Source organism: Rousettus aegyptiacus, unplaced genomic scaffold (assembly GCF_014176215.1).
Source record: "Rousettus aegyptiacus isolate mRouAeg1 unplaced genomic scaffold, mRouAeg1.p scaffold_m13_p_13, whole genome shotgun sequence".
In the NCBI taxonomy this organism is placed as follows: Eukaryota; Metazoa; Chordata; class Mammalia; order Chiroptera; family Pteropodidae; genus Rousettus; species Rousettus aegyptiacus.
Window position 1 is genome coordinate 2,509,590 of NW_023416288.1, and position 21,959 is coordinate 2,531,548.

General features: G+C 42.5%; 2 protein-coding genes and 2 pseudogenes across 13 annotated transcripts in view; 3 read left to right on the forward strand and 1 right to left on the reverse strand.

Annotated features, from left to right (window-relative positions):
• The window catches only part of ATXN7L1 (ataxin 7 like 1), a 213,167-nt gene extending 201,820 nt beyond the window's left edge, over positions 1–11,347 (forward strand). For 9 of the 12 annotated variants that reach the window (XM_036230282.1, XM_016145885.2, XM_016145883.2 and 6 more), the window contains one exon: positions 1,870–3,205. In XM_036230282.1, the coding sequence (XP_036086175.1) occupies positions 1,870–3,052 (1,183 nt within the window). In that variant the 3' untranslated portion in view covers positions 3,053–3,205. Of the gene's footprint in view, positions 1–1,869; positions 3,206–6,196; positions 6,272–7,914 lie in introns of those variants that run through there. The other 3 variants (XM_016145877.2, XM_016145886.2, XM_016145887.2) reach the window with 1 other exon arrangement.
• Positions 4,340–4,458, reverse strand: LOC118611133 (annotated as a pseudogene).
• Positions 11,348–18,424: 7,077 nt separating the features above from the next.
• LOC118610688 lies at positions 18,425–20,915 on the forward strand (annotated as a pseudogene).
• A 37-nt stretch (positions 20,916–20,952) lies between these two features.
• On the forward strand, positions 20,953–21,670 carry LOC118610689 (translation machinery-associated protein 7-like). The gene has a single exon (XM_036230284.1). The coding sequence runs from the start codon at positions 21,045–21,047 to the stop codon at positions 21,270–21,272; it is 228 nt and encodes a 75-aa protein (XP_036086177.1). The 5' UTR covers positions 20,953–21,044; the 3' UTR covers positions 21,273–21,670.
• Positions 21,671–21,959: the final 289 nt, after the last annotated feature.

The following is a 21,959-nucleotide window of genomic DNA, read 5'->3' on the forward strand; positions in this document are numbered from 1 at the left end:
TGGGAGTCCTTGCCCAGCATGCATAGTTATGTTGCTGCTGAGAATTCACCTGCTCACCCATCCACCCACCCATCCATCCGTTCATTCATTCACTCGTTCGTTCATTGCAATAAGTACTAATAGAGTACTTGTTTAGTGCTGATGGGATCTCCTACATTCTTTAGACTTGAGAAGTAGCTTTTCCAACACCATCGTGGCCACAGTGGGCTTGGCAACATTTTTCTTATCTTTCATCACTTCCATCTGATGTTTTCAAGGACTCTGTGCTTCTGGATTCAAGGATTCCTCTGGATTCCACTCAAAAGATGGAAGCCATAGGCTCCACCCAATTGCAGGCAGGAAACTGAATCCTTAGAGAGAACAATGCTAGGAGAACCATTTCCTTCTGAGCGGGCCTTTTTCCAGAGTTCCCTGGTGCCACAGCTGGGAGGGTAGCCTCCCAGGACAAAAGGAACCGGGAAAGCCCCCTCATACACCTTACAGCAAGCTCCTCAGGATGCAACTCCAAGGCCTGTCCACCTTCAAGCGCTGCTTTGGGAAGAATTCTTAACTGCCAGAGAGTCCCAGCTATGCTGGAAATGATTTCCAGGGGACATGGGGAAGGGGAACAAGGTGAGAAATAGAAAAGAGCCAGTTTGACAATATTCACCAGGCTCCTGAGGTCAGTATCCTTTCCTGCAAAATCAGAAACAAATGGTGACCCCAAGGCCTCTGTGCTCCTCCTGGTCCCCCGAGTAGTAGCAGCATCAACCCAGCCCATGGTGTAGAAGTAGGAGCTGTTTCTAGCACAAGTCAAAAGACGGAATTTGCAGGGAGGCCACAAGAGTGGCCCACTACCTTGTGCTGGCCTTGGCTCCACAGAGTGTAAGAGACATGGGGTTTGCTCCCAGGTACCAGATCTTCTCATCCGTATGTTTTCCTGTGCCCAAACTCTGCATTTATCTTCGGGGGGGGGGGGGGGAGGGGGGTGACTAGAAATTCCTGGCCTCCTTCTCTGAATAAATGAGGGCCCTGTACTCACCCCTTCCTAACACAGGGGCACGAAGACCTGTTGAAGGGCAGCCACACCCCAATTGTAGCTCCTCTGAGTGAAAGCTAAGGTAGGGTGGGGCAGACAGGGAAAAAATCAGTCCTAGATGTGGGCAAGCTGACATCACCATCATTTCCGAAGCCCCAACCCTCTACTGCCTGACACCCTGCGTGGCCTGGCCAACACAAGCCAGCAGCCACAAGCTGACGTGGAAACCCCTCACTATAGAGTAAACCAGCGGCAGCAGACAGGAAATGCAGGAGGAGGCTGGCCTGTGAGGAAAGAGGGGTGTTTCCCATCCTTCCTTAAGCCAAAAGCAGGGTGGGAAGGCAGGGGACAAGAGAGGGCTGGGAAGCCCTGACAGACAGTGGGCAGAGGCTGCAGTGGGATACTCCAGCCCATGTGCGCAGGTCACAGAGCCCTGTCCTCACACTTCTTACTTCAAGCCGGGACCTAAATGTGAAATGACGACTTCTCATTAAACCACCTTCATGACTGCCAAAAAGAAAAGGAGGGAAATACTGCTGGGGAAATTTATACTCTAAATAATATTCACCTTTTATTCATGAACCCAAATCAGCCATTATCTAGTAGCCAAGCATGGAGAAAAAGATCTGAAAACCTGAAAGTGATTAAAAATAGGTGCTGGATATTCCAATGGGGGAAGCCATAGGGAAGGGCCATAATTCAGATTTTGCCATCCTTCCAGTCTTCATTTTCCATAGTCTGGTACTACTGGGGTTTTCTCTGTAGCCCTGATGCTCACACTTCATCGAGCCTCTGGAGCGATCCCAAGCCTGTTTCTCACTGTTTCTCTTTCACTCTTTTCTCATGTTTAGGAAGATCCCTCCTGCGGCAGATAGCCCCATGCCCTCGCCAGCAGCCCACATCACCACCCCTGTTCCAGCATCTGTTTTACAGCCTTTCAGCAACCCCAGTGCTGTGTATCTTCCTTCAGCTCCCATCAGCTCGAGACTCACTTCTTCTTACATAATGACATCAGCCATGCTCTCAAATGCAGCTTTTGTGGCATCACCGGACCCAAGTGCCCTCATGTCACACACCACAGCTTTCCCTCATGTGGCTGCAACCCTCAGCATCATGGACTCAACCTTCAAGGCCCCATCCGCCGTGTCCCCGATACCAGCCGTCATCCCTTCCCCATCCCACAAGCCATCCAAAACCAAAACCAGCAAATCCTCAAAAGTCAAAGACCTGTCAGCCCGTAGCGACGAGTCTCCAAGTAACAAAAAAAGGAAGTCGCAGTCCTCGACTTCCTCCTCCTCATTCTCCTTCCAGACATCCCTATCGTCTCCATTATCAGGACCCCACAAAAAGAACTGTGTTTTGAATGCCAGTTCAGCTTTGAACTCCTATCAGGCGGGCCCTCCCTATAACAGTCTGTCTGTGCACAACTCAAACAATGGGGTGAGCCCACTCAGTGCCAAACTGGAGCCCTCAGGACGGACCTCGCTACCCGGCGGCCCTGCGGACATAGGGAGACACGTGGGCTCGGTGGGCGGCAGCAGTGACTCCTGTCCCCTCTCGGTGCCCTCCCTTGCAGGGGACCTCTCTCTGGCCTCACACAATGCCGTGTCTTCTCTGCCCCTCTCTTTTGACAAATCAGAAGGAAAAAAGCGTAAGAACTCGAGTTCTAGTAGCAAAGCCTGTAAAATCACTAAAATGCCTGGTATGAACAGCGTTCACAAAAAGAACCCGCCCAGCCTTCTCGCACCGGTGCCCGAGCCTGTTAACAGCGCCTCCTCTCGGCAGGTAAGGGACTCGCCCCTCCAGGGGCCTCCTGGCACTGTCTTCTCAGCCCAGTGGGGCAGGGGGAGATGGGCAATACCCCTGTTTAGCCAGGTGGCTCAGACAGGAAACACGTGTGACTTCTTGCCGCATTTTCCCCATAGACAATTGTCCCCCTCCGCTCTGGGAGCAGCTTATTTAACAAATACTTTCCACAGCTCTCCCTATGCGCTAGGTGCGGTTTTAGCACTATACAAATATTATGTCATTTAATCTTCACAACAACCCAGTGCAGTTGGTGCAGTTGTTATTACCACTTTACAAATGAGGAAACTGAGTCACAGAGAGATTCTGAGTTCCCTCACTCCACTTCTTTTTTCTATCTTAAGGTTCTGAGGACAATTTTATTTTAAAGAGTTTTGTTGCCAAGAAGTTTTTTCTGATCTATTGACGTCCCCTTAGGAAGACCTGAGGCCCAAGCAGGTTATGTGATGACCCAGGGTCCCACCTGGGGGTGGGTAGCTTGTGTTTCCTGCTCCCAGGTGACTGTTCTCACTTTACCTGGCTCCCTCAACCCCCACCTCCTCCTCATATAACTTGTTTTCCTAAAGTAAAACTGCAACTCACCAACTGGCACAGAAGTATTCGATGCCTTGGTACAAATAGGAGGGTATATTGTGAGGAAAGCTGAGAAAATTGGTGTGGTCCAAGAAGAATCCGTGCTTTTTTCCGTTGAACTCTGTTTACATCCTCAAGTCTAGTCTTTCTCCTCAGGCTGGGGAAGCTACTTAGAAAGGTGCTACCCCCACCCCCACCGGACTCTAGTGCCATTTGAACACAGAAAGCAGAATCCGGGAGGGCCGAGTCTGGTGGAAGGGCCATGTCCGGAGGCCTGCCCAAGGGCCTTGTGGGTGCGAAGGCAGTATGCACAGACTGTAGCAGTGGCTCCAGGTTTACAACCACAGAAATAAGTAGGCGGGACCCTAAGCCCATCCCTGTCTGGGGATGAGGATTTTGGAGAGATGAGAGGCAGCTGTTAAAAAGATGTTTTTTTGTTTTGTGTCATCTTTATATAGAACTTGTTAAAACCTCACGAAGAGAGCATCTTGAGGGGGATTCACAAATCACAAGTAAACATTTGAAAAAAAGCAGCTTTGGATCCCAAGGGCCAGACAAGCTGCAACTGAGGCCAAAGAGAGAAGGGGAGCCATAGGTCCTCTCACTAGAGCCCAGGGCACTCGCACATGCCTGCAGCTGCAGCAGATGTGCTGCCCTTCTGACTCCCTAGTTCCAAGGGTGCAAGGCCCAGCACCCAGGCTCCCTATCCTAAAGCTAAACTGTTGGTCAGTGCCACATTCCAGGGTACAGGCAGGACTTCCAAAAGCTGAATGTGCACATGAATCACCTGGGGATTTGTTGAAATACAGATTCTGAGGCAGCAGGTCTGGGGTGGGGTTTGAGAGTCTACTTTTTTTTTTTTTTAGGCAAGCCAACCCTTGGTTGACCTCACAGATTGCAAGGACCTTGCCGGCTTACAGTCCCTTATTTTTTCATTTTTTATGCCTACAGCACCTGGTCTTCCTAGGTGTTCTCCCATCCAAGGACTAACCAAGTCCGACCCTGCTTAGTTTCCGAGATCAGAAGGGATTAGGTTTGTTCAGGGTAGCATGGCCATAGACCTAAGTCTGCATTTCAAACAGGCTTCCAGGCAGTGGCACTGCGCTGGTTTGCAGGGTACACCCGGAACAGCAAGGCTGTAGCGTCACCCATTTTAGACATAGTTCTAGTAGCTAACACTTATGGGATGTACTCTGCTCCAAGTACTTAAGATATATTCCTTCATTTAATCATTGCCTGTTATAACCCATTTTATAGATGATTAAGCCAAGGCACCAGAAAGTTAAGCAATGTGCCCCAAATCACACAGCAAGTAAACAGTAACTCTGGGACTTAAGCCCAGGCAATTTGGCTCTTGAGTCTGGGCTCTTAACCCCCATGCCTCTTTGTTAATGGAATGCCTCTATATTGAGTAAATGTCACCCTGCTGACTCTTGGTCTGCAGGACCATATGCAATGTTTAGTAAACATTATGAATCAGTCAATACCAGTGGCGAAAGGAGCAGACAAGCCTCTACCAGCAAGTTCTCATCAGGAGAAAAATCAAAAAAAGCTGATAAATTTAACAACTGCCTTTGATCTAGCCAGCATTTGTTCCCTAATGCAGGTGGAAGCTGGGTGCTCATCACCAGGCCATTAAGAAAAGGTTTTGTCCAGGTTCGCCACCAGTGATTTCCCAGAGGAAAGACCTTTGGCATCTGATTCTCATAGGAGATTGGGAGGGGCATGGTATGAGGTTTAGAAATTCAAAGTAAACATGTGCCTTCGGGACAGTTGGGGATCTATTTATATCTGGTAGGTATAAAGCCAGAATTTGCCACAGCAGTATTAAAAATCAAGACTGTTAATGTAAGGCAAATGTCTTTATGCAAAGTCAAGTTACTATAAAGCAAGGGTTCCCAACCCCTGGGCTGCAGACTGGTACCAGTCAGTGGCTTGTTAGGAACCAGACCACACAGCAGGAGGTAAGTGGCAGGCAAACCAGCAAGGCTTCATCTGGATTTGCAGCTGCTCCCCAGCGCTAGCACCACCACCTCAGCTTCACCTCAGATCATCAGGCATTGGATTCTCATAGGAGCACCGGTCCCTGGAACCAAAAAGTTTGGGGATTACTGCTATAGAGGACCAGCTCTTTATAGGCCAAAGGCCTGCCTGTGGGAATGGTACGCACCTGAGGATCCAGCCCAACATTTGCCAAGGACTGTCCCACAGGAAAGAGACGAACCCAACAGCCACACTCACATGCCCCAGCTCAGGCTCCCACCTGAAGGGGAAGCTCATCTTGCTATTTTTCTCCAGAACAGTAAGGTGTGCACTGTGTCTCCTGGCCAGAAAAACCGACCCTGAAAAAGACCCAGGTTTTTATCGCCAAGGAAGTCTGGGCTGGAAATAAGATGGGTCTGGGGCTGAGGTCAGAGGTAAATGAGTTTGTGTAACCCTTTGGCCACCTGGGGAAAGCTGGGCCTCTGCTGAATTAAACACTCCGAGGAAGGGTCAGGCCTTTAGCCTTTGTCCTCATCCCTGAAGCCCTCAGTCTCTACGTCTGGGAAGTGGGATTAAGAGTTACCCTCCACTGCATTTTCTCTCTGGAATGAAAAGGGCATCATCAAGGCACCCCCTGAAACATTTTCATTTTCTCTGCCATTTAAGGTGGAAACACAAGTTCCACATCAACACGAGGAGAATGAGTGCGTTATTATGCACCCCTTCTCCTTTCCCCTAGCAACGTGTGGTATCAGCGGCTCTTTCCCAAGCTGATTCATGTATCTGACTGAGTAGGGCTCCACTGGTGTCTTTCAGGTTGGGAAAAATAGCAGCATAGCTTTGTCACAATCCAGTCCTTCAGCTATATCCAGCCCAGGACACAGCCGACAGGTAAGTTACTAGGGGGACAAAATTACATAGAGTCATCAGCAGGTTGGAAAGAATGTGAGCATTGAGGTCAGACCCTGGTTCAAAAGCTTCAGGTCAGAGCATGGCTGCATGGCTTCTAAAACTAGGCCTTCTCTTTATTAGCTGTGTGCCCTTGGGCAAATTACTTAACTTCTCTGTTTCAGTTTCCTCACCCATAAGGTGGGGAACATAATGGCCCCTTATATGGCTTTTGTGGGGATTAATTTATTCACTAAAAGCCTCTAGAAAATGCCTGACACATAAACACACAGTATTAGCTATTATTAGCAACTGTGTTATATTAGGCTGATTACTTCTCTGAGTCTAATTTTTTATCTGTTAAATGGCAAAATTGATGCCTACCTCCTAAGGTTGTTGTAAAAATTCAATAAGATGATGTTAAGTAAAGGGCCTTGCTCATGACAGATAGCAGTCAGTGCTTTCTCAAGGTCTCTGGGGAGCTGTAGCTACCATTCAGGATGTGGTTTTATAGTGGGAATATTCAGGGTAGATTTGGGAGTTTTTATAAACTTGAGGTGTGAGAATAGTCAGTGATATTCTCCAGTGGAGTGTGCATCCAGGGGAGGCCAGGGAGCGTAGAGGGTGTGATTGTGCAAGTTATACATGATTGAAAAAATACAAATATGGCTGTATTGTGCTGTCTTAGATGTGCTAGGCTTTGTAGATAACAAATTGCAATATATTAGTCAGCATTTTGGCCTTCGGGGTTTCCCCCACAAATCTTGGGTAGAGTATAGGTGAAGATTATAGGGAAACAGTCTTTATGTCCTCAGATCCAGGAGGGTGTGTCCACCATTTTGATTTACTAAAGCCCTTTTGGGGCCTGAGCATCTACAGCCAACCCTCCGTGCTGTGGGCTCATCTGTGCTCAGGCAGTCTGCCTCTGTTTATGGCAGGCCTCCTGCACAGGTGGCTAAGTGCACCTGCCCAAAGCTCCAGGCACACCAATGGGAACCCAAAATGCTGGCAGTCAGCCCTAACAAATGTAATAATAATAATAATAATATAATAATAATAATAATAATAATAATAATAATAATAATGGCTTTCATTTGTTGAGCTCTTTCTCTGCAGGTGCTGTGCTAAACCCTTTACATACACTTAACCTTTTAACAACACTCAGAGACACAAAATGACTATCCTCATTTTATAGATGAACATACCTGGACTAAGAGGTTAAGTAACTTGAATCCAAAACCTCTATTTTTGAAGCCTATATGCTTACCCCACTCTACTTCCTTAGATAATTCTCCATGCTGTCTTTAGGTTAGGTTGGAAAAGGTGAACTAATAGGGGGAAAGGAAGAAAAAAAAAAATTAAGACATTATTCCAATCCAGTCTCCTGGAGAGGAACCTCATGAATGTCCACAGGATTCATCCCTACATTTTCCTCCACAGCTAGAATCTTTGTGACTACCCTACATTTATGGTGTCCTTTACAGCCATCCCCTCATTTGCTTATTATGGCTGCCTCTTCCCAAATGCAGGAGGTGGGATGGTATCCTTTTTAATATAGATGGGAAAACTGAGTCTCCATTCTCAAATCCTTGTGGTAATCCCAAATGTATGGTTTTGAAACATGCTTTTCTTTTTTCCTTTCCTAGAAGACCACAAACAGAATGGGCAGGATAAGGACTCTTCCATAACAAGACTGTGAAGCCACTTCCAAACCAATGCCTGGCCACGAGCTCCCACTCCAGGAGGCCACAGGGAACTGGGGAAGGAGAGAGGGAGTGGGCAGTGGGGGAGTCCATTTCCTGGGCCCTGACTGTGGCTCTGGCCTTTATTCCTCTTTTTTTAATGACCAATTTTTAGTTTTGGAGAAAAAGAAAAAGGCAAAAGAACGTGAATTTGAGATTTACAGAAAACAATACCAGTGTTTTGTTTCCGTTGTCTTTCGTTTGCCACATGTACGCATTCTTCCAAGCGTGGGGTCACTCCTCCAGCCTCTGATTCCACTGCTGACACCATCATTTTGCTCCAGCCACAAGAGCAGACAGTGCAAGGTGTTAGTTCCTGGTGGGCATCATTGGAAACCCTTGAACTTTAGCATGTGCAGTGCTCCTTTCCTTGTCCTCTCCTACCCATCCTTCCCATCCCCTCCTACTCGCCACTCACTGGGTCCCCAAGCTCCCCTCTGGACAGTGTGCTGGGGGGAGGGGCTTGCTGGGGAGCTGAGGGCACTCGTCAGGTTTCTGATGCACCAGCACAACGGGAAGCAGATGCTATGAGTAAAATTGAGAAGATCCACCTTTTAATGGTGTAGTTGCCCCCAATACCACTGTCCTCTTGTGCATCTCAGAAAAAAATATACTGGGTCAGGTCTGGAATGGGCCTGGGAGATGGCAGGAAGCAGAGCCCAGGTATAGGGGAAGATCCTTCAAAAGATGCGGGTAACTGTGGTCCTCTGAGCTTGTTAGGAATCCATGCTATAAATTACCTTCCTGGGCACCGTGTACAAGGACCCAAACCTAGGAAAGCCAGAAAGGGAAGCATTCCAGGGGAAAGGGCACAAGACCCTAGGAAGCCACTCAGAAGGAGGCGTAATGTCCACAGTTGTGGAAGTTCTCAAACTGCCCTCCAGGGTTAGCCAAGAGAACAGGTAGGAAGGGAAGGAAAGATCTGGGGGAAAAGCTTCTATGGAGGGTTAAAGATCAAAGACCTGATGAGAATAAATACTGGCATGGCCCACTACCTCCACAGGGCCCTGTGAGTCAGTATGCCCTTAGATTAGCATGGGTGGGTTATCAGAGGCCCCAACTCAGATACAACCACTCCAAGGAATAGGAAGGCAGAGCCACCACCTAGTGTAGAAGAACCATTAGGAAGAGAGAGGCTGGAGCCCTGCAGCTATGAAACCGTTCACACTGGAGTTTTGAAAGAACAGCAATGCCATAAGCTCTAATCAGGTGTCATAAGAAAGGAACTCACAGTATAGAGGACATGTTCTGTGCTATTCATGAAACTGCAAATAATATAATAGCATGGATGCTAGGAGGTTTTGCTTCATCCCTAAATCAGAAATGAATGCCAGTTTTGCAGCTGGGCACAAACCCTCATCTCCACTCTGTTTCCTTTTCTTTTCCATTCCCCTAACCCAAAGATCAGACTACTGTTAAGTTTTCACCACACAATTGCATTTTACAAAGACAGGAGGCAAACAGAGTGATTTGGAATTGCACTGACAGTGTTTCTTATAGGATTACTAAAGTTTTTTAGTATAAAATAAAGATTTTTTTTAAGATCATGAATTGATATTAGGTACTAGGACATTAGTTCAGATGATTTCATTTTTATTTCTACAGTGTTAAAAGTGCACTTATATGCTGGTTTATTTACGTCTTGGGAAAAAGACTGCAAATTGAAGGGAAGATTATGTTACTTTTTCTTTTTTAAAAAAAAGGTTAAGGCAGATTTTAAGACTTATAAATGTTTAAGAAATTATAAACAAGGTTAGACCCTTTGAAAAAAGTTTAGAAGATATTCTTAAAGTAAATTTTTATAGTGTTAATTTTGTAATATTTATGTTTTACTATATTACAGAGCTAACTGACCAGAATAGTTTCAGAAACAATATGAAACTTAGGAAAGTTTAAGCAATGTTTATATTTTTAAAATGTTCTTTGAATTATGTTTTTATTGTACATTTCTTCAGGCTGAAAAGTATGTACATATCTTTGTTATTTTTGCACAATTTTTGTCTTGTTCGGTTTTAGAAGTCTGTTTTTTTATAATTTATTTTGAGTTGTAAAACTTCCGGGAGTAAAAACAAAACAAAACAATCTCAGCAACAAAATAACCCTCTGATTTATAAACTCTTACATTCAAAGAGGGAAAACAAAGGTTGAGAGATTAAGTGGCTGCTTTTGAGAAATAATGTCTCGACAGGGACTAGAAAAGCAATTCAATAATAGGTTTAAACATTTTAGCTCTCTACATCTTGAATTGCAATCTGGAATAAAGAGGCTCCCCACCGAATGCTGCTGACTTGGTAAAAGACTGACCCTGACCAAGGTGAGGACATTTCTGGAAAACTGAGCAAAAAGGGAAAACCCACGGTATTTCTTCCTTCACAATCAACCACAGGTTTACTTTATAATGATGTACTTAAAACTCCGCTTGAAAAATGAAATGCGAATAAAAAGTTTTCTTTGGGTTTGTTTTAATGGAGTTCAACTGGACCCACCTATAAAGCACTATTAGAGTAAAATTTGGGGGTAACTAAAGCCCACCCCACTCTGCTCTCTCTCCTAGCCCCTTGACTGCACACACCCCCATTTGCCTGAAGATCTCAAGACTTGTCGCCAGCCACGGAGGCTCAAAAGCTCTGGTTGTTAAGCATAACGCAATGCGTAGACCTGTCAGCCATAAAAACAAAGCGACTTGGATAACTTGTATGCCTTCTTTTGTATCAATGTACCAATTGTAAATAATGCCGATCAACCTTTGTAGAGAATAGTTTATACAGCATATTCTATTATTGCTGATTCTCAGTGAACTCGTTTTAAAAAAAGGAAAAAAAGATTTTCTATTTACACCTTCTATTTTGTTATGCTGTCTGCCCATGGCACTTTAACAAAACTGTGGGTTTTACGTAGTTGGTCAGTCATGGGGTATATTAAATAACTGTTATTGCACAGACAAGAATTTGCACCTGCTCATTTGTCCTTTCCTACTACCGATTTTAGAACCTTTTCCAGAAGACTTTTGAAGAAAGCATGTCCAAACATTCTAAACAAATGCCACACTTGTGGAGTGGGTTTCTTTTCTACGATCCATATTTTGTAACACTAAGTATTTTCCTTCTTTGTCCCATACCTTTATGTATTAGTACTATCAGATAGAATTCATTCCATGCCTGTGATATTGTAAGCAGAATAAATGTCTAAAGTAGGTGTAAATAGTAAATTCTATGGCTTACAGTTTTAAAAAGGAAAGAACAAACATGTATCTATTGATACTGCCATGGTTCAACACCAGGCCTGGAGACATTCTCCCATGAGTGATTGTATTTTTTTTTTTTTTTTTTTTTTTTTTTTTTTTTTGTAACATGGCTTTGTAAATAAAATAATTTATATGTTTGTAAAACAAAGTCTTCGGGTTTCCATAAAATTTAGATATTTTGTTATATTTTTCCCCCTTTTGGTGCAAATGGTCTCACCAGATGAGCCTTCCTGCTAGCACACACACTTGAGGCACAGAGAGAAGAGTGAATTCGTTCAACACATCTTTGTGGAGCATCCTGGCTGCGGCTGCCCCTGAGCTAGGCACTCTGTGCTTAGTGATGAGAAACAGACACACTCCCAGCTGCTTTCTGGAAGCAACCCAGTTGGGGGAGACAGTAAATAAATGAACACACAATCAAGTGTGTAATTACAGATTGTGCAAATGCTATGGTGGAAAGAACTGAGTTGTATGAGAGAGGAAATAGGAGAAACTGACACAAAGTGAGTAAAGGGAGTGCTGTCAGGGGGTTTTCTCTGAGAAAGTGAGCTGAAGGCACAGGGTGGAGAGAGAATCCCAGGCAGAATGGTCTAAGGTGGGAAAAGCTTGGTAAATTCCTGGAGCCTAAGGAAGATCAACTGTAAATGAAGCAAGGGGAGAGAGATGGACAGGAAACAGGGACAAGATCCCATGAGGCTCTTAGAGTTTAGATCTTGTGCATAATTCAGTGGGGATTCTTTGAAGAGCTTTAAGTCGGGACATGACATGATCTCTTAAAAGATCACTAGCTGCTGTTTGAAGAGTCAGTTTGAAGCTTTTGAAAGAGACCAGGTGAGACATAATGTGGGTGTGGTCCCAGGATGATGACAGTAGATATAGAGAAGTGAATGGATTCAAGATATATTTTACATATTAAGTTGACAAGACTTGCTTAGGAATTGGATGCAAGAGTAAGAGAAAGAATGACTCCTGGGTTTCTGGTGGAGCAACTGTGTTGGGTGGAGATGTCATTTCTTCAGATGTGGAAAACCAGAGGAAAAACAGGTTTTTTAGGAGTAGGTGGGAGGAATGTTTTGTGAAGATCAGAAGTTCTGTTTGTGCATGTATTTATTCATGCATGAGACTACTGTGAAACATCTATATCAAGAAGGCATGGTATACACATGATGGAAGCTATTAGCCTGTCTACATTAGAGGCATCAATTTGGGAATCGTTAGTATATGGATGATATTTAGAGTCACAGGAATAGATGTGATCACTTGAGAGAATGTAGAGGCAAGAAAGCAGACATTTAGAGGTTAGGAGGTAGCAGAAAGCTAGAAAAGACCCCTAAGATGAGGCATTCACAAAGAGGAGAAAGAACTCAACAGGAAGTGGTTCCCTGGAAGCCAGGGCTGTAAGGTGTTTCAATGGAGGAACAGGCAACTGAATCAAATACTGCAGCAAAATGGAAGATAAAGATGCTATGTGTCTGGGGTTTTGCAATATGGAGGTCATTCATTGGTGACTTATTTTTCCTGAGGGCTGCCTTAACAAATTATCACATCTTGGTTGCTTAAAACAAATTTAAAGAATAAATTTGTTCTTTAAATTTATTCTTTAAATTTGTTTTAAGAAATTCCAGAGACTAGAAGTTCAAAATCAAGCAAGGCCTCATTCCCTCCAAAGGCTCCAAAGGTGAATCCTTCCTCGTCCTTCCAGTTTCTGGTGACTGTTCGCAGTCCTTAGCATTCCTTGGCTTATAGACCTATCTCTCCCACCTCTGCCTCCATCGTCACATGGCCTTCTCCCCTGTGTTTCTCTTGTTTCAAATCACCCATGCCTTTCTCTTATGAGGACATCTGTCATTGAACTTAGGGCCCACCCTAAATCCTGGATGATCTCAATATCCTTAAATACTTTTTTTTTTTTCAGATAAGTTCACACAGGTCTAAGGAGTAGGACTTGGATGTATTTGGGGGAGGGGGGTTACCATTTAACCCCCTACAATGACCTTAGAAAAGCATGTGTGATGGAATGGTAGGGGCCAAGACCAGACTGGAATGGTTTAAAGAAAATTCAATTGTGTAGACAAATCTTAAGAAGGTTAAAAGACACGAGGAAGTGTTTGAATTTTGATTTTATTATTGTTGTTGTTTATTTTGTCTTTCAAGGGAGAAGAGAGCAGATTACAATTCATGTGCTGGTGAGATTGTAAGGGAGCTGGTGAGACCAGTGGGACAACAGAGGAACAAAAGGTTGAAGGAACAGGAGAAAGGACAAGTTCCCAAAGACGGAAGTCCTTGAGAAGGCAACGGGGAAGTAAGCCCAAACACATGAGGGAGTACTGGTCTTTGTAGTGTTAAAAGATAAACTGAGGTATGTTTATCTGAGCAAAAATGGGTTCCAATCAGGCAGCACCAAACCGGAAGTCATTAGGAGCACTCCACTGACAGGAGCTCGGTAAGAGACTTTTATAGAAAACAGGCAAAAACAAAGTAAGAAATTCTTAATTAGCTATAGCTTAAAGCCTGGTTGGCTGTTTGTAATGGTTGTGTCTAGCACTTTGATTTCAGAATCTTGAGGCATTTATAGGCTTAGATTTTGGTTTGCTTGTGTAGTCCACCAGGATATCAGAGCCACCTGAATCTGACGGCCTCCTTGTTTAATTAATTTAACAGTAGGAAGAGGGCCACTTCCTCCAGGGAAATGGGGATGAAGTCAGCTTGTCGATTCACTGTTGGGGAGATGAGGGAATTCCCACCTGATGGCTTCCATTTTCTCAGTGACATGCAGCAAGTTGAGTGTGAATGAGACCATGGGAGAAGTTTGAGAAGAGTAAAGAAAGAATTGGTTACTAATGAAACTGGATTGCCACATCGTGTTGAGCACATTTGAAATTCACAATCAAAGGAAGGTCTTGGTATAGAAAAGATAGTCTTGGGGAGTGGTGTGAGCACGCCAAGAATAGATAAGTCCATTTGGAGCCAAGGATTTTGGATAAACTAAGGCAAATTTCTTATCATTTTGCCTCAGGCCCAAGTGAATATTTTTACTACTGTGCAGAAGAGAAAACCAGAGGAAGCAGATTTGAAGCTTGGCACAGAGTAAGCATATTACAAATAAATGTTTGTACAACTGGAGTATTCGAAGTCATAAACAGTCAGTGTGGTGCTTCTAGCACCAAGGTTGTCATTTATCTGTTGGTTCTGAACTTTGTCCATGACTGGCCTCACTGCACTATTCTGAGTGACTTCTAATTCCATTTTAAAAGAAACCTGTACATTCTGTGTTTTCCAAACTTGAAATTCTGGGAAGGCATCTTCAAAATTAACCATAGGCTAGGAGAATCAATATGAAAACAAAAAGTGATCTTAAAGACTCTGTTCTACATGTGAAGAAACTGAAAGAGAGGTCAAATGAGGTACAAAGACCACACAGCTGGCTGCTGGGCACGCCTGTTCTCCTTTCAGTCCAGTGTTCTTTCCATTGTAACTCACTGCCTCCAGTAGGAATAAATTCCTACAGACTTTTCTTCCTAAGCCACTGTGGATCTTTCCATGAAGGTATTTGAAAAGTCTATATTCCTCCTAGTTAGTTTACTCAGGTCTCTGGAATTCATTTTACTACACTTAACTATTTTTCTCCTCTTTTATTTTTCCCATTCGGTAAGAATGACTTGCTTAATGGATTATTCCTTGCTTTCTGATCTGGCTGGGCTCTTCCAGAGCAGCAAATTTTATGTATCCATGTTTCTGAGCAAAGTTCCCAGACATGTATTTTAATAAGTCTATTTCCTATTCATTACATGTTTATAAGCCATCTGACTAGAAATATAAACAACCAAAGTGCAAAAAGCTGAATGCCTCAAAACCAAATTAGTCCCACACAGGTCTGAGTCACTGCAAAACCCCTGTGGGAAGCTTGCTGACAACTTAGACATATTACATTTATGGTAACAATTCGAAACACAAATCTGACCTAAGGTCATTAGCACTGAAAAGGTTCTCTCAATTTAAGAAACTTTGGAAATTTCCTGGGTTTCTTCTTTCACTTTCAAATGTTTCAGTAAATTTTTAATCAAAGCAAATATTACTATCCCCAAAGCTTTTGCCTCCTCTGTAACCTAAGTCAAGTATTATGGAAGCTGCTATTAAAACAGGCGCTTGTGCAGTCTGCATTAGGATTTTCATCTATTCTTGATTCACTTCATTTCCCTTTCTGATTTCTTAGCCAGTCTTATTGCTAACTCCCTCTGTCATCCACCCCAAATCTCTCCCATGTTTCTAAATAATCCAGACACAGGGTTGGGGACTGGCAGCGAGAAGGTAACAATTTTGGCACATTATTAGAATAGAGCAAGAGCAGAGCCCCGTAGAAGTGAAGAGAATGGGGAGGAAAAACATGACTCTAGGGTGTTTTTGTTTTTGTTTTTTTAAAGAATCAGGTGCACGTTTTGTTTTTGTTTGCAATTATTACAATTCTTTTGGTTCTGTCCAACTCAATAAACTGAGAAAATTTTGATATGGATTAGGCACACAGCATTAAGTAGAGGACTGAACTCTGCATAACCAGAGTGGATGTTTTGGGGGCCTGCTCTCACCTTCAAACACTTGGAGGATGTTCCCACCAGGTCCATGCTGAGCCCAGCATTGTTCGACATTTTAATTAATGAATTGGCATTCAAAGTAAACTTGGTGAATTAAAGCCATGAATATAAACGGATGGATTTATAAAATAGCTGTTACCTTTGGGGAACCCAGGGGAGATTACCGGTGTTGGAAATGTTCTGTCTCTTGACCTGGGAGCTTATTAAATGAATATAATCATTGATGAAATATTTATCAGGAGTATACTTAAGATTCATTCATTTCACTGTGCACTTCGAAATTTAAAAATGTACAAACAGATGCAAAAGGTAAATGGCAGATTTGGAGTTGAATTGTCTTAGCAGAAAGAAGGAAGTTACAAAGTGATTTGAAAAGAATTCTAATGAGAAGCTCATTTTCCCCCCCAAGGCAAAGGAGTGGGTGCAGCCATGGGTTGAAAATAGGGAAGGGGGTTTGAAAGTCTCACACGAAGTTGTTTGGACCCCTCAGAGTTCTCTTCACCTCCCACAAGCAGCCAAGTGGCTATTCCCACCACCTCCCCCTCAGCAAGGAACTGAAGGGTTATTTTTTGGAAAAAATGAATGGGACACTGAGATTCTAGATTCAATGATACCAGGCCAGGCAGTGAAAGTCACCTTGGGGGGTCGGGAGGAGCATGAGGCACAAGATTGTCTCTTTCATCATAACCTGTAGATATTATTTTGTTACAAGATCATGCTGTTTTGAAATTTTTTCAATTAGAGTAAACAAAAATAAGAGTATAATATCAGTATGCCTAAATAACGATGAAATACATGGGAGTCACTAGGTGAGCTCACATTAGCGTTCACCAGAGCACAGTACAATGTTTGGCTTTGGGCATAGCAGCTTAAAAGCCTGGATACAGGACCAGAGAAAAACTGAATGTGATCAAATGTAACTGATTACAGTGAAAGATAGTTAAAAACGGAATGCCAGGAATGGCTTCAACAGCAATCCTCCTTCATAGGGGGACTTACCCAGCAGAGCTTTTGTGCTGGTAAAGCTTGGCATGGATTACAATATGGGTTACATTGACATTTGGGAGTTTTTTCATTCAAAACCAAGTATAATTCACGTTTCTTTGGACTTCAAATTTATCTCTATGAATTTCCTTAAAGTTCCAAACGGCTGTCTTGTTCAGTGCTGTATGTTCCTAAAATAGTGGTGGGTACACAGTTGGCATACAATAAATGTTTGCTAAAGTAAAAAATGGAGTCACTGGTATGTGGATAAATGTGGAACATTCAGCTTTTAGGGTGAGAAGGGAAGCATTCTCTGATTTCTGTGATTTTAATGTGCCTACCATGTCTGAATTCAAGCTACCAGCATGACCTCACTGAACCCACAGTGGGAAGAGAGGTGTATGATTGACACTGTGAGCCTAGGCAAGCCAGCTCCAGTACATCCTGATTCTGGCTAATACAACAGATGTGCTTATGACCAGCAATACTATGTTAATTCACACTAAACTATCTGAAATAATTTAATACACTAGAAAGGCCAACAAGAGAATTTTACTATCACTTGGAAATGACCAACATTCAAACAATTTTTTTGCCACTTTTTATTTTTCTTTTAAACTTATTTCTGCTTGAAAAAGCATTGGGCAAAGTGGGTATCTTAATTTCAAAAATAATATACAAGCAATTATTTTTCTTGTATATTATTTTTCTTGTATACTATTTTCCATGGGCTATGCTGCAAATGTTTCATTTGGAGCCTAATACATCCTTCCATTTAAAAGTAATATCAAGGGTGACTACATTACAGGCCAACACACAAAAACCCACAGATCTCACAATGCCCTGGAAGTCTGATATCAATGGTAGTAGTATTCTAGGAACTGCATTCTCAGTTTCAGCCAGAAAAGACCAGATTGTATGCACCTGGCCACCATCCCAACCATGAGAGACCATACACTTGGACCTGCCATCTGCCAACCACCAGGAGAGTAAAGACTTCTGGCTGCACCCAGAGTAGCCTCTCAGCTCTAAGCTATACCTGCACTGCTCTAATATCAAGAAAGTGGCTAAAAGGACAGGGATTCCCCTTGTGGTGGTAGCACTGGTACTGGTGGTGATGGTGATGATGGCAGTAGTTGTAGTAGTAACTAATAATAAACCAATAACATTATTGATTATGTGTTTCAGAGCTTTTCTAATTTAATCCTTGCAATAACTCTATAAAGTGGGTAAGATTATTACCCTCATTTTACAAATGAGAAAAGCAAAATTTAGACAATTCAAGTAATTCATTCAAGATTACACGTCTAGTAAATGGGAAAGCCTTTTGGGAAGGGTCTTAAACTCCCTGTGTAAACTGTGTAACAGATCATCTGAGGTCATCCTGCATACAAGACATTTAGAAAGCTCAAATAATGTCATTCACAAATTTTGTTCTCAGCTTCAATTTGGTGGACCTGATCAAAGCTTAAAACAGACCTAGTTAATGTGATGGGAGCCAAATTTTAAGCTCAGTTTATAATATTCTGAAATACAGAAGTAGTCTCAAAAATGAAACAGAAGAGAAAAAAAAGTCTCTATCCTTTTTTCCACAAAGATGGCACAGAAAGAAAAGTAGGAAGTGCTGGCCGCTCCCAAAGCCAAAGCCAAGGCTTTGAAGGCAAAGAAAGTGGTGCTGAAAGGCATCCATGGTCACAGAAAAAAAAAAAAAAAAGATACACACGTCTTCCACCTTCTGACAGCCCAAGACACTGAGGCTCCAAAGGCAACCCAAACATCCTCAGAAGAACGCGTCCCCCCTCCCCGACAGAGACACAAGCTTGACCACTATGCCATCATCAAATTCCCCTTACTATCAACAGAGCAAGCCACAAAGAAGACAGAAGACAACAATACACTTGCGTTCACTGTGGTTGTCAAGGCCAGCAAGGACCAGATCAAACAGGCTGTGAAGAAGCTCTAGGACACTGGCATGGCCAAAGTCAACACCCCGATCAGGCCTGATGAAGAAGGCCTGTGTTCGATTGGCTCCCGACTATGATGCCTTGGATGTTGCCAACAAAAGTGGGATCATCTAAACTGAGTCCAGCTAAGTTAGTAGTATTGTACCAGTTGATTTCCTAGTCTGACAATGACTATGGTACATGGTTATATAAAATATTATTGTTGGAAGGAGGCTTGGGAAGGGGACATGGAAACTCCTTGTACTAATTTGCAACTACTTTTGAGTCTTCAGCTATTTAAAATTTTTTAAAAAAATTAATAAAGTACTGTACATGGGGTACTATAGCACCAGATCCATTATCCCCATCTTCTGCCATCCTTTGTACTGTGGCCACTCTCTTGACATAGCCTACTTCTATGTTTTGTAAAATAGATTTAAATTAGTGTTTTAAAATATTTTTAGCATTTTTGCCTCTTTTAGATCAATGAAGAATGAAGAATAGCTGGACACTGCTTCTCAGCAGGTCTGGCATTATGTAGATAACTAAATGTTAACATTTCACAAAGACTGAAATGTAAGTTTGAGACTTGAGTTCCACAGAACCCTGTGTACTTGTTAAGTCACAGTTGCAAACTAAAACAGACTCCTGTGTTAGCCCCACCTAACGCCGAGACAAATATGGTATCACTACTAGACTGTGTTCTGTTTTTAAAAAGAACTCTAAAAATGTAGTTCATCAGTAAAACAGCTTGGTGAAAATAAAATTATCAAGTTCCAAACTTATGTCTCCCTTATGACTTGCACAAGAACATTAAATGTACAGCAGGTCCTCAAATAACGTCATTTCATTCAAAATTGTTTTGTTATATCATTGATGAGATGCCATAGGACTTAACTCTTGGTTATAACATTAGCCTATGGTAAAACTGCTTTCATTACTTATCGTTTTGCTTAAAGTCTCCGAACCTATTGATGACATTAAGTGAGAACTTAGTGTCTACTAAATATAACTGTAGTTCCTCCTACATTGCCACACAGAACCAAGAGTCTATAGTCCTTTAAAGCTGCACCATAAAAACTAAAATGTAAACCCCCAAAAAATCTTTCAATAGAAAACCAAGAAGGACAGTCTGTGGATGTAGGTTATAGAACTATATTTATTCATGAGTCCTCCCTTCTCATTTTAACAAAACTATTAAGATAATAATAGTGAACACTATGTAGCACTTAACATATTCTTGGCACCATTTTTTAAAGAGCTTTACATATATTAACTCATTCGGTACTCAAGACATCCACTGTGAGGTAGATATATTATCCCCACGATACCCATGGAAAAATCAAGGCAGAGAATTTAGGTGTTTTGTCCAAGATCACATAATTATTAATGGTTGGTGGTAAAACTAGCTTTTAAAGTGAGGCAGTCTGGCTCCAGAGGCCCCTACAGTATACTCCATCACCATATATCTTCTCAGAAAAAAAAAAAAAAAAGCTTTATATTTTTTTTCTCCTTCTTTTTAACAGCAACCAAAACTCCTAGCGGAGGCATCTTTGACTTGTCTCTGGCTGAAATAGAAAATAGAAAGAGAGAATCAGCTCACAAGTTGTGACCACTCATGTCCCCAAACTTTCCCTTTTATTTATACCTCCTCAAAAGACACACAACGATCCTGCACTATAACTTCAGGGTTGACAGATAAGTCTTTCCAACACCAAAGCCTGAGCTCTTTAAGCTTATGGTCCACAAACAGAATGCCTAGTTGTTAGGGTGACCTGGGACTTTCCCAGTTTTATTTTTTAAAGCGTCACAGCACTTGGCACGCCCCTTCCTTCCCCATGATCCTGGGCAAACCTGGAGAGTTAGTCACTCTGTGTTCTAGAACACCTGGGAAGCTGTTAAAAAGTTGTGATGCCTGACATAGTCACTCCACCACCGCATCCCTGACACTAGAACAATTCTATCAGACTCTCTCAGTGGTGAAGAGGCAAACACCGAATTTTTAAAAGGCTCCCCAGGAGATTCTAGTGTGTGTCCTGGGTTGAGATGCTCCCAAGCACGAGCTGGGGGCTCCTAGGCTCTAGGGACTTCTGACCCAACAGGCCGGCCCACAGCTCACAGCTGGCCCTACGCTTCCGTCCCGGCCACCCACTGAGACGGTCTGAGAAAGTTCTTAATAGCCACCGATTTGGAAATGTAAACTGCTGCAGCCACTTTGGAAAACAGTTTAGCAGTTTCTTAAAAAGTTAAACATACAGAGGGGCTGCAGGCACCATGTCCGGCCACAAAGGTGACAAGGAGAAGCCTCTGAAACAGCCAAAGAAGCGGGCCAAGAAGATGGATGAGGAAGAAAAGGTATTTAAGCAGAAGCAAAAAGAGGAGCAGAAGAAACTTAAGGAACTACCAGTAAAGGCTGTGGGGAAAAGCCCCTTGGCCACTGATGGAATGAAGAAATCTGGCAAAAAAAAAGTGAGTTGTTCTTTGTGCCTGGGAAAATGGTGATTCTAAATTCCATTCCCATTTTAATATCTGGTTTTCCTGCCATAACATCTGTTGTCACCCATAGCTAGATAAAGTGTTGTCTTGGAGACCATTGTACATTTAAGAATAAGCTTTTGTAAAATAATAATAACAATAATGATCATGCAGCAGCTCATCTCTTTAGTTCTTCTCACTCAGCCATTCCAACCTAAGCTGTGAGGTCAGAGTAAACCCAATCCGGAATCCTGTCAAAGTGTGTTCTTCATTCTTTGTTCTATCCTGAATTCTGTACCACCTAGAATTAAACCAACTTAATTTAAAAAAAAAAAAAAAAGTTAAACATATACTTATCACATGATCCAGTTATCCACCTTCTAGGTATTTAACCAAGAGAAATGAAATCATATGTCTACACAAAGTTCTGTATGCAAATGTTCATAGCAGCTTTATATGTAAAAGCTCCAAATTGAAAATAACCCAAATGTCCATCAACAGGTGAATGAACAAATAAATTGTGGTATATCCATACAATGGAATCTAACTCAGCAAAAAGAGGAATGAAATAGTGACGCATGTAACAACACAGGTGAATCTCAAAAATATATATATATTACTTTGAGTGAGTTATTTCTAGTATACACAATCATTTTTGTCTGGTAGACAAAATATGGTTCCATTTACATAAAATTCAAGAAAATGTAAACTTAT